The sequence below is a fragment of the Halyomorpha halys genome, unplaced genomic scaffold (assembly GCF_000696795.3).
Source record: "Halyomorpha halys isolate HHAL.00 unplaced genomic scaffold, Hhal_1.1 Scaffold98.1, whole genome shotgun sequence".
Lineage (NCBI taxonomy): Eukaryota > Metazoa > Arthropoda > Insecta > Hemiptera > Pentatomidae > Halyomorpha > Halyomorpha halys.
The window spans coordinates 2,748,036-2,761,236 of record NW_027107309.1 but is presented as its reverse complement, the minus strand read 5'-3'; the positions used below and the strand labels follow the sequence as shown (position 1 = coordinate 2,761,236).

The following is a 13,201-nucleotide window of genomic DNA, read 5'->3' as shown; positions in this document are numbered from 1 at the left end:
TATGTACACACTAATAAATTAAATAAAGAATAATGCAATACATAATCAATCATGGATTAAAGACCATTTTAAATCCTCTAAAAAAATTGATTAATTAAATAAATTTTTACTTACAAAAATTTAGTTATTTTCAATCAGACCTTTATTTATTCAATAAATTAAAGAGGTATTTTTAATAATTATTTCCGAAATAGTGATGAAAAAATCTCAATCAAATAACTACCAGTATTTATTTATTTTTTTAAATAAATCATTCAATAACTAGTCATTGAAATAAAGCCATATATTTCTACCATAATTAATTTATGATTGCTATTTCACTATTCTCTTATTTTTTAAAAACATTATTTCATAATAATGCAATATAATTATTTTCAAAGTAACTAAATTTCTGAAATAACAATTAAAATCCTTGAATAGGGGGAAATAAATGAACTACATGAACCTGAGAGAGTTTGCAATCATTGCTACACCTGTAGTAGCCATTGCCATAGTGGCAACTCTATAATGGTTTGCCGTCATGACAGTGAATATTATATAGTCATGATGATGAATATTGAATTTTAAGAAATAGTTATTTAAAACAAAAAAATAAAGGAGTAAAATGCAGGTCTGAATAATGAAGAATATAAAAATCTTTTTCATAATCGCAAATACTTTGAATGTCTACCTTCTTAGCCCAATCACCATCATGTAGAAATTTGACATTATTTATTTTTTTTCTGAAAAAACAATAATGAGAATTGTTTACTTACTTTACAATTAATGAGAACACTTAAAAGGTGTAATGATCTTTTGAGGTTGTTATTAGATAAATCGACAACTGAAGCAAATGCTAGGTAGTGTGTATGATGAAGAGAAGTTAAGGACAGATTCCTAAGTACAACCTCTTCTGAAGAAATATCAAGTTCTTCTAAGGCTTCTTCCATGATGAACTTACTTCCTAAAATAAATGTTACAATAATTCCTAAATAAAATATCAAGATACAATAATTACTGTTTATGATTTGAAGTGGATCCATACTTAATTGTTAGATAAAATTAATTTTAATTGTGTAATGTTTATAGACAGACAGCTAGTGATAAAATATTAACAAGAGAACTTCATAATATTAGAGCCAGTGGTAAAAATGGAAATGGTTACTTAAAAAATTAACCATAATTAAAAAATTGAATAAGTTAACTAAAAATGAACTCATTTAAGGATTTAATTATTATCAAAAGAGCTCTTTATGGTTAATAGTTCAAGAGATAGTTTTTCAAAAAAATATTTTTCCCCATGAAAAAAAAAAATTAAAAATCAATGTTTTGTGGATTTAGTTAGCAAATATGGTAATTTATACTTCAACAAAGATAATTATTATAAACTACTTATAGCTGCATTTAACTAGCTTGAATGTGAGAGTTAACAGACCTCTGTATGTGTTAAAATTTCTGTAATATAGTTTTTTACAACCCAAATGTTTGTTTCCAAATAACGAGAAACAATTTATGAATTTAATTCTGCAAATACATTTACCTTGATAGTCCTACGAAGATAATCATTATCAACTACATTATGGTCTGTTTAACTAGCTTCAGTTAGTGAACTAATATAAATCTGAAAGTCTAATAGTTCCTGAGATACAGTTTTCTCTAAAAACCAAAAGATCAACATTTTGTGGATTTATCATGTCATATATCATGAAACTATTGAACGTACCAGGTAGGGTAGTAATAATAATAATCAGAAACTCTTAATGCATAGAAAAAGATCTGATAATGCCCATTTTAGAAACATTTAGTTATATAAAACATAATAAGTAATACAATTTTAACTTACGGATATCGTCATAATAATTTTTCCTGCAATAGTCATACTTTATAAGGAGATCCAATCTTTCAATTATTTTACTCTTGTACATTTTTTTATCTATTGCCTGCATCAAAACAATAGAGGTAAGTAAGGTCCCTAAAATATAAAATAAATAAATAATAATACTTTTTCAATCCAACTTTAAACCAAATGAATACACAATTAAATATTAGACTATAAAAAATAAGAAAAGAAGGAAAAAAATATGAAGCAATTATAATGGGATTGTGTCACATTATCTATTTTGTAACATAAATGTGGGAGAGTGGATCCATTTCAAGTATGATTAAATCACTGAGAAACAATTCAAATCCCCTTTTTGTTTCAGCAAAACATGAGAAACATGTAGCAAACAAAATTAAATAAAATGAAAATTTATTTTTAAGTTATTCAATAACTTCAATACATGCAATAACTCATATTTTTAAAGTTTATTATTTTCCCCCTTAGTGGGTTGTTGGAACTCTCTATCTAAACGTTCTTTGCTAATTTCTGGATATCTAATCCTCAAAACACACCACTTAGGTCTTATGAGAACAATTATTTGTTGAATTTTGCATTCACTAATATCAAAAAGTATTACTAAAAAAACAATAAGTGCAGATTCAAATTATTTAATATATGTAATTTTTATTTGTACCCATAACCAGATTTAAGTACTCAGTTAAATTTCATTTAGAAAACTAAAAATAACTAAATAATTATTTAAATGTAACATACATTTACTTTCAGGTTCAAGATCCAATAGCTGGTTAGAAGAGTCAAGGGTGCTACATAAGACAGACATCAAAGCAGGACTGACAGTGGGGTCAAATGCTGGTCTTATACTCCATACCTTTTCTCGACTTAAAGTTATATTTTCAACAAGTCCTTGTTCATATTCAAGAGTGAAAGATATTTCATCTTCAGATTCCTCATCATGCAATGATCTGGTCTATTAATAAAAAAAACAAAAAACATAGAACTCTCTCAATTGAAATCTACATAATAGTAACAATTTAAATACTCTACCTCAGTTTATTTTTTTAGTAAATCTTCAGAGTTTTAAAAAAAACTAAGACACAGCAGACTGAGAATATTTTAATAATTCCCATAAAATAAGCTGTATTATATTATAAATGAAAATAATACAATCTAAATTATTTCACATGGAGAGATGTAGTATAAACATTTGAAGCCTTAGAACTTTCTGTTATAAGAAGATGACTAAGGAAGAACTATTGAAATACATGCATACATCCATCCTAAAATATCAGCAGGAAATAATAACATAAATTTCACAGTCAGGAGTGTTTGTGTACATAGGAATCCAAATTAAATTCTCAAAATAGACACATCTTCTCAGCAAACAGGTGCTATTTCGCCCTTTAAATTTTTTTTTTAATATATTTATTGAAATTTACAACTGTACATTTTAATACATTCAGTAAATTTGATCTCAATTATAATGGAGTGAAACAGGCGTGTAGAGAATTACCCATTGGAATCACTCTAATGACGTTTTTATACTGGTAGGTCTTGTGGCCATCTTTGTCAGGAATGGAAGAGGATGCAAGGTTAAGGCAGATATTATTATATCTGGTACGGGCTAGATCAGGTAACATAGGGAACATTAAGATCTTTATGTATGGTTTTATTTGTGGCAAAGTAAGGAACATTGAGGATTTTATGAAGGATAGGAATGATTGGATACAAGAAGGGAGCCCCAAAGCCCGTACATCCAGATTGGCCTTATTACAGTCATAAAGATCACTCTTTTGTAATGAGTTGGAAGTATAGACTGTTTGTCTAGTAAGTGCTGTAATAGTCGAAAACGACATGCAGTTTCCTGTCTTTTCAGTCTTGTGTGAGGATTCCAGGTAAATCGTTTGTCCAGATGTAGTCCAAGGTAGTGGATCTGTTCGACAGGGGTAAGAGCAACATTATTAAAAGAAACTGTAGGGCAGTCGGTAGGTTTACAACGAAGTGTAAAGGTGGATTTGTTGGAATTTATTTTAATCCTCCAATCACACCATTCTTTGAGGGCTATGATATGGGACTGGAGAGTTTGGGATACAATTAAACGGTTATTATTAACTACAAGCACACATGTGTCATCGGCATACATGGTGAGGATAATGTTAGGATTGGTTGGGATGTCAGCTGTATAGATGGTGCAGAGGATGAGACCGAGGATATTATCTTGAGGAACACCAGCAGACTGAGAATAGAGGGATGAATAGGAACCATTGTGGTTAACTTAGAATAATCTATCAATGAGAAAGGAACAAATGATGAGAAAGTATGTAAGTTAGGAATACGGAGTTTGTAAAGCAGTTCCGGGTGCCAGAGCCAATCAAAAGCCTGTTCTACATCGAAAAAGACTCCCGCTCAGTACATTCCGCGCTTCATCAATGAAGACGAGACAACAACCACCACACGATGACATTGCTGGATAGTGAAGAGTGATGTTCGGAATCCAAACTGGTGATCAGGGATTATATGATTGGAATCTAGGATGGGGTAATAGGCATTTTAAAATGAGTTTTTCGAGGATTTTGCCCATGATCGGTAATAGAGAGATAGTGTGATAAGATGATGGATTCTGGTGGCTTTTGGGAATCATTTTAACAATAAATAATTTCCATGGGTCAGGAAAATACGTGGAACGGATATATGTATAGAAATACATTATATATGTAGGTGAGGAATAGGGTAGTTTTGCGAGGAAGAAGTTTTAGGATGTGGGATATTATTAGGTCGTATCCAAGAGCTTTGCGGGTAGGTAATCTTTGAATGATACTAGATATTTCTGAAGGATGAAATGCTTTAGGTGGGAGGGTCATTTGGAGCGGAATATTTAGTTCTGCTTCAATATATTCAAGGCGAATTGGGTTAAGGATATTAGGATGTGGAATAAAGGTTTAAGAGAGGTGTTGTCCGAATGTTTGTGATTTTTCTTCATCAGTTCTGGTCCAGGTTTGGGATCCGCCGTTAGAAGTGCGTGGTTAAAATCTTCGAAACTCAGCAGTTGTTTAGTGGTCTTCCATAATGATTTGTCAGTAGTTGTGAGATTTTCAGTGAAGTTAATTAAATTATGAATTTCATATTTTATAATTTCTACTTTTAGTTTAGTCAATTATGTGTAGTACATTTGGTCAGTTAGATATCTATGTGGATGGTGCTAAGCCACTTCGATCTTGCCCTGCATTTTTCCCTTAATAAGATACAAATATGCTGTGGCAGGTTATTTTTTATATTGTTATGAATTCTATTAGTCGAAGTGTTTTCAGTTATACTTGTTCTTATTGATGACGTGAGTTTTTCAATAGCTTTGTCTATGTCTTGTTTTGTTTTTTAGTTTAGTTTTCAGGTCACATTTAAAGTTGTTCCAGTCAACTCTTCCTGTAATCAATGAAGGAGCAGAGGGCTTAGGTATGGGGCTAGAATGTAAAAAAAGCAGAGAGGGAGAAATCTGGGAGGTGATAAATATGCCAAGGATATCAGGGCGCTTTTTGAGGGATGTAGGCCAATAAGCAGGATTTTTGGGGGAGAGAATAGAATAGGTATTGGAGGTGGAAACACGGGATAGGATGTTACCACGGGAGTTGGATGTTCAGTATCCCCCATCATTGGTGTTTAGCATTGTAGTCTCCTCCAGCAATGAAGCGCAGTCCGAGGGTTCGAAATAAAGAATCAAGGAGGTTATAAGAAAGGTTATTACCAGGAGTACAGTAAACAGCTGAAAAGATAATATGGTAAGAGCGAGTTGAAATGATAACCAAGGTTGATTGGATTGCATCAGTTGGATTGAAATCGATAAGGATGCAAGAACCAGAATGGGAAGTCTTGTTTGGGTGGTCTGATCTATAAGTGAAGTAGTCCCATATGTAAAAGTGTGTAAAAATAATAATTTTTAAGAAAATAAACTATATATAAAATTGTTAAATAAAACATTTCTGAAAATAACAAATTAAAAGTCTCTGAAGTATATATATATATATATATATATTGTAAAAATTAAAAAAATTATTAAAATGAAATAAAAATTATTTTAATAGTTTTAACTAATTTCAAATATAAAAGATAGCTTGGGTTCAAATTGAAAACTTTAATAATTTTGGAGAATTTTATTTAAATTTTATAATATAATAGACTCTTTTCTCAGGGCGGGTTTGCAGGCAATCAGAAACAGATGATACTTTACTAATAATAACACTTAAACTTAACAAATAGCAATTTTACAAATGTAACAAATTCTAGTTAGAAACAAAACCAACCAATCACACAATCTTCCCTTGATGATCGATGATTCCTGCTATCTACTTGTCTATGATGCTATGTTAAACTGTCAACAATGGCTTCTAGTCCTTCCTGCTTCTAGCCGCTCCTCTCACCAGCCAACCAAATCAAGAGTCTGAACTCTGCCCTGGGCAGCAAAGATTAGAACCAATGAGACATTTATTGGTCCACTCTTTACCTACGTATCAGGAATATGGACTATAACTAAAACTATTGAATCCTAACTCTTGAGATTCAATAGAAAAATTCCGTGGAGAATATTCAGAACAAAATGTATAAACCAAGTCTGGTGAGGAAGGAAAAATAAGGAGCTCAAGAATATCTATAAAGATATAAAAATAGTGATCATCTGATTATGATGAGCAAGTCACATTATAAGGATGAATCCAGAAGAAATATGATTGGCATTTAGATATATCAGATCAGGAGTGTTGGCCTCCTAAAGTTTAAATAGGAAAATTCATGCCAGTGACTCCAGATTCTACTTTGTACCCTAAATTGGAAGTTAGCAGCACTACATCCAAAAAATAGTAGAGCAGATGCTAGAGTCTATCAAGTTTCAACTTGGGACTGTGCAACAGCAAAAATACAATAAATAAAATAATGATAATCAATACTTTTTACAAAAATTCTTATTCAATCTCTATATGTAAAAAAAACTATATTTTCAAATTCAATCAATACAAGAATAATAAACAACATAAACCTACCCAAATTAGTCTAGATTTTTCATAAGGGATCCATGGTTGTGGTAAAGAGACACAGCGACTGAATACACATGCAATTTTACCATTGGTTATAAAGGCTTGAACAGGACCAAGTTTAGTTGTAGGCCGTCCAAGAAGCCATCTAAGATAAAACCAGCTAGAAGAATCTGATGGGTCGGTGAAACAGGCAGCCTGCACCAATTCCAGTTCTGTACAAAAAAGAAGTTTTTTCGTCTCAAAGTAGTTTAGAGAATAAATAAGTTTACTGTCGTTAATGATACTGTTCTATACTATACATTAAAAAAATATTTAGGATATATATAAGACGGTAAATATTGGCCAAAAAAAAAACAAACATATAAAAGAATTAAAACATGAGAATGGTTTAAGTGTTTTAAATTTTAAAAGCTTGGCTAGAAGTATAGATTAGTTCAGGAAATTTTCAATTTTATAGTTTTTGCTTTCAGTTTCTAAGTCAATTTTGTCAAGTGGAAATGTGCCATTATACCCTTGCCTTGGTGTTTTTTAAGCTAATAGGAAATAAACGGACTATGGCAATGTTGTTGGTTTTAAATTTATTCCAAAAAGTGTTATATATTATATTGATTTTGATTGTTTTAATCAGATATTTAATTGCAGAGATCTACTTATTTATTAGTTTTAATTGAATTTTTAAATCAAATTTGTTAACTATAGCCAAAAATAATTAGTTCCAGTGTACTGTTACTATTATTACTGAAGAAAGAGAAGGTTTTATGGTAGGATATAAAACACAGGGGTAGAGTAATTGTTTGAAGATGATATGGAAAAGGACACTACCATAAGTATTAGTTCTGTGTTCAGGTGGCAAAAAATTACTTTCTCCTAAAAAAAGGTTTACTTCTGACCTTGCTTCCAAATACCACCTGGCTTTTCTGGTATCGTCCATTCTACAGACGTGTCCATACCACTTCAGTTACTGCTCTTGCATTGTGCCACACACTGATTTCACATCCAGATCCTCCCAAATCATTTCATTTCTGACACAGTCTCTCCTGGTCTTACCAACTATTCTTCGGAGGAATTTCTGCTGACATTATCCTTCCTATGTGCTTGTCGAGGGCTGTTCAGCTTTTTAAAGCTGTTTTAAATATCTATATTTTGGCATCTCTGCTTACTTGCTCTAGCAATATAGCGGCAATGAAATGATTAAATGTCTTCAAATGCTGTTCCAGATTTAGGACCTTAAGTTGCTGCCACAAGAATGGGAAAACATCATAATCCCAGTTCAAAAGAAAGGCAATCAGGGCGAATATGGTAATATGCATATCCTCAGTAGTGTACAAAATATACACTAGGATATTAGAGCAGTGACTGCGGGGTATTGTGGAATAAGACATTGAAGAAGAGCAAACGGATTTCAGACATGGAGGACAGACCCAGGACCACACACTCTAGAGAATGATAGTAGAGAAAGCGTGGGACCGGGGAAAGGCAGTCAATTTGGCATTTCAGGATCTGAGGGCGGCTTTTGACTCAGTCCAGAGGCAGGAGATATGGGACACACTAAAAACAAGAAGAGTGCTAGCAAATTTGATAAGAGCAATAAAATCAGTTTATCAAGGCCCAAAGGGCACTGTAAGACTTACTGGTCAAACACGGCCTTTCCACTTTTATAAGGGAGTAAAGCAGGGAGACAGCCTAAGCCCACTACTGTTTGTCCTCCTTATGGATGAGATAAGGAAGGTTTGTAAAAGAAGATGCCTAAAAGCAATGATATTGTACTGATAGCTGACTCTGAAGAAGCTTTTCAGACATCCTTGGATGAATGGAATGAGGAACTAAAGATAAGAGGTTTGCAAATAATCCCTAACAGAAGCAGAATTATGTTTGTCAGGAGAGAAAACACATAGCCTAGGTTTTATGTAAATGGTGAACCCCTAAAACTTATGAATATTTATACCTATCTAGGGACCATAATAAGTAAAGATAATAGACCAGGAGGTTCTAAATTGAGTGAAGAAGGCCAATGGAGTGTACCATCAGATTTCCAACAAAGGCAAGCAAGAAGTAAGCAGAGATGCCAAAATACGGATATTTAAATCCATGTTCCTCCCAGTCCTCCTGTATGGATCAGAATGCTGGACAGCCCTCAACAAGCATATAGGAATGATAACGTCAGCAAAAATGAGATTCCTCCGAAGAATAGTTGGTAAGACCTGCAGAGACTGTGTCAGAAATGAAAGGATTCGGGAGTGTTATGGCGGGTAGGAGTTCAAAAGGAACCTTTACTAGCCCAACCATGAAAAGTAGTGAAAAGAAAAGAATAGCCAAATTTTGTTATTTTTAAATAAGTGAGCATAATAAAAGAAACACAAAATATACAAAAATGTTCAAACTAATAAAAAAAGGAAAGCTTATAACTATTACAAAATTAAATGAATTGAACAAAAGAGAGAAAAGAAGTCTTATATCACCGGTGATTAATGGGGCTCTGGTTGTGGATGTTCTGGTAGAGGTAGATCGACGTACGTCAGGCCTCCTTGTCCTCTTGGAGGATGAGTCGAAGTAGTCCGTCCATTGTGACTAAAATGATTAATCTGGCACAGATGGTCAGAATGCTGGCAACTACGAGTGTGTAGTGATGAGACAATGGAGACAATATGTGTGTGCACACAGGGACGCTAAGAATCATATGTTCCAATAATCGATTTGTGGACCATATGTTGGCCACAACAGGGAGTATCTGGATGTGAAATCAGTGCGTGACACAATGCAAGAGCGGTAACTGAAGTGGTATGGACATGTCTGTAGAATGGACGATAGCAGAAAAGCCAGGTGCTATTTGGAAGCAAATAGTCGACCGGATCTTAATAAAAACAGGATTTTCTAAAATGTTCTATCTTCTTGAAAAACTCTTTCAAAAGTAGTTATAGAATGGCAACTGCTTGATGCCTTTTATAAGTATTGAGTAATAATAAAATATTATTTGAGAACTCACTGAAATCATAAGGGCAGGAGCTTGGACATTCAGGATTCAACCAATGTTCACAATCAAACTGTTGGCTGAATTGGGAAGTTAGTTGGTGGTATGGAGAGTTGAGATTATGATAAAATATAATCAGAAAAATACAGGGAAAAAACAGACCTATGATGACAATCCTAAGGCACTAACATTTTCTTCTTTGTATCATCACCTACATGTGATAGTAATGAAAACCAAAATTTCTGAATACATATTTTTCTTACTTATGCTGGAAGAATTAGTTTTATAATTATAATTTTTGCAAAAGAAAGACCTACAAAATCTGGAACTTGGGAATGTTATGCCAGGACAGAGACATTAATAAAACCTCTTTACCTTCCTGTGAGAATGATCCATGCACAAAAAGCATAACAATTTATACTTGGAAAATTATTATAAAAACACCAACAATAAATTATTATAAAATCTCAAATGATTATGAGAACTAACTAGTTGATATATCATTTAATATCCCAAAAGATATGTAAGCTACTTACTCCAGCCCTTCCTTCCTACTAAAAAACTCCATTTTCAGGAATTCAGAAAAAAAAACTTTAAAAATATAATGACAAATCTTATTTATGAAAAAGGGGTAAAAAGAATTCAGGGAGTTTGAAGTAGAATACAGTAAATGCAGCAGATAATAAGTAAGATATTATCAATGCAGATAATATAATCCAAATGACTATAAAATCAGTACGATATTTCTAACAACAGATGTTAGAACATCTAACAATAGATGTTCCAACAGTAGATGGATAAAGGAATAAAATTTAAAAATATTTCCAAATGATTACAGTTACTAAGCAGAGAAAATTTTTCAAACAGCCAATTATACTAATTAGTGTGAAACTTAAAACAAAGTAACAAACCAAACTTATAATGTATACTTAATGATAGGATAAACCATTGTTCTGTTCAATAGAAATACTAAATTAACCTTTGAGATGACTGGGTTCATCAATAGGACGAAGACCTGAGGGATCAGGAAAAACTAAGGGAAGTAGTTTGCTTCGGTAATGCCAACTAGAATAATTTGAAAAGTTTTCTTCTATCTTAACTGTTGTATAATCTAATTCTTCTGAAGGAGCCATACGAAGCCTCGCAACTACTGCTCTCCGATAATCCCAACAATGAACTAAAATAATAAAAAAATAGATTTAAGGAGTTACATGGGAAAAATTTAATTATTATGAAGATTACGTACAGTTTCTTTCATCTAATTTGAGATACTTAGTACAGAGAAACAGTTCCTTTTCTAAATCAGTGTAAGGCATATTGTCAAGAAGCCACAACCTATGATACCAGGCAGCATAAGATTTAGGATTTTCCCTCAAGCAAATTTCAGTCAAATGCATTTCATTAGATAATATGCAACCTAAGTCATCATGACTTCTAAAATGATAAATTATTATAGAAATGAATAACAAGAGAACTATCTGTATTATAGTTTGTTAGGGCTTTAGGGCATAAAACCCAATGGACATCAATACCCATTTTTATTATTCTAATTATACTTACTTATCTTTGAAAGTCAGTAAGATTTCTTTTCTCATGTTCCACAAAGTATAAATATCAGGGTTTGAAACAAGAACATCACTTATCAATTCCATTGCTTCTTCATCATATTCACCATTTTTTCTCTAAAGAAAAATATCTAATCAATTAGTATGATAATACTGGAAATAACAGGAAAAAACAACAGTATTTCAAAGAAACGACTACTTTATGAAATATTTTATTCATGCTATGCTGGTAGGCTTTCATTTTCACATCTCTCTCTTTCTTTTTCCTCTCCTTTTCTTCCAAAGTTGTATTAACTTTAGCTTTTCCATGCTGAAATAAAAAATATTATTCTACTTTGGTAAACAATGTTAAATATTTCAAACCAAAGAAATTATATAGAGTACCATTTTATTGATTATAAAATGTTCTTTGAATCTCAAATCAAAATAAAACTGTTTGTTTTTCAACACAATAATACTGATAAGTACTGGATGTTCCAAATACAAGTGCTTATAAATACATGATGTTATAAACAAGCATACTTCGGGATGCAAGTTGGCAGGTAAACAATAAATGCCAAATTTCAATTAGAAGTAAACTTTTTATTGTGGATCCTAATCAATGAACTTTTCTGAAAGAACCTTACATAGATATCAGTTCCAAGTCTTAGTAATTGTTTGAACTAGGTATACAAAGAGGTCGTTGCGATTTGACAAAAGTCCATACATCTACAAAACTTGTTCCGCATAAACATGAACTTGTTATAAGAGTGGTTCTCACCCCTAATCCCGACTTGGAGGAAAGAGGGCCCCATTCGGAAAATATCAAAAAAATTAGATTCATTGTGGGTACATTTGAGTCACTTTTATAGTGCATTTGTCTGTTAAAACTCTTAAGCGGCAAATAAACAACAGGAAATTTAATTACTAAATTGGTTCTAACAATAAATTGACATAAAATCAAGTGTTTCTAGACCCTCCCCAGGCGCATTCTTTGGCGGAAGCAGGGCCCATTTCAAGGATCTCATAGACCAACGATTATGAACCTCTCTTCTAACTTAATTAGCTTATGAATGTTATGAACGTTTCATATTTTGCAAAAAAATCAATTAAATTATTTCATATTATATTATCCCAATAAATAAAGAACATTTTAGAAGTTATACTTTTTTTTCTCTTTTCTTTGTTAAAGTGAGATGTAAAAATTCATTTTTTATTTTTTATTTTTTTTTATTGTTTTTTTTTATGTCCACAAAACTAATATTGTAATTTTAAAATTATTTTGTTAATGGATGTAAAATGAAAATTCTGCTAATCCTGTTTTTGTAAGAAAAATTATGTAAAACTGAATTAGATAAAAAATGAATATTTAAGAGGGTGTACGAAACTAAGATGTAAAAATTCATTTTTATTGTATACATGTTGCTCTGTGGCAAACTGTAAATAAATCGATTGTATCACAAGCTGGTATGTAACAGTCGTGGAAGGTTGCTAAGCATTGTTAGTGTGAGTGTGTTGTTAGTTCTCACTACAGTAAGAACGTTTTGTGTTACTTAACCGTATCTAATAAAACAGTAAGAACAGTAATAACATTTTATTTGTGTCCACCACCCTCGCGTTCAACATTATTTGCCTTAATAGAAATTATTTCAATCAGTAAATGAGCTAAGCTACGTTGAACATGGCATAGGCAAGTGAGAGGGGCCTTAAAATTCGAGGAAGGAGTACAAAGGAGAGGGTAATCGGCCAAGAAAAGTAAAGCTAAAAAGACGAGCCTTATGGGCAAGGTGGGTGTGGCGAATTAGAACCTTTATCGGGCTGAATTGTCTTCTGTCTATTTAAATAACAG

At 32.2% G+C, this 13,201-nt stretch overlaps 1 protein-coding gene across 2 annotated transcripts in view; it reads right to left on the bottom strand.

Annotated features, from left to right (window-relative positions):
* Nucleotides 1-12,047, bottom strand: part of RabGGTa (Rab geranylgeranyltransferase subunit alpha) — a 12,579-nt gene extending 532 nt beyond the window's left edge. Inside the window, exons 1-9 of one of the 2 annotated variants that reach the window (XM_024361847.1) lie at nt 11,758-12,047; nt 11,570-11,683; nt 11,369-11,490; nt 11,055-11,242; nt 10,788-10,985; nt 6,847-7,052; nt 2,576-2,789; nt 1,823-1,951; nt 756-943 (exon numbers count right to left, since the gene is read on the bottom strand). In XM_024361847.1, coding sequence (XP_024217615.1) covers nt 756-943; nt 1,823-1,951; nt 2,576-2,789; nt 6,847-7,052; nt 10,788-10,985; nt 11,055-11,242; nt 11,369-11,490; nt 11,570-11,683; nt 11,758-11,760 — 1,362 coding nt within the window. In that variant the 5' untranslated portion in view covers nt 11,761-12,047. The remainder of the gene's footprint in view (nt 1-755; nt 944-1,822; nt 1,952-2,575; nt 2,790-6,846; nt 7,053-10,787; nt 10,986-11,054; nt 11,243-11,368; nt 11,491-11,569; nt 11,684-11,757) is intronic. The other variant, XM_014415342.1, reaches the window with a different exon arrangement.
* Nucleotides 12,048-13,201: the final 1,154 nt, after the last annotated feature.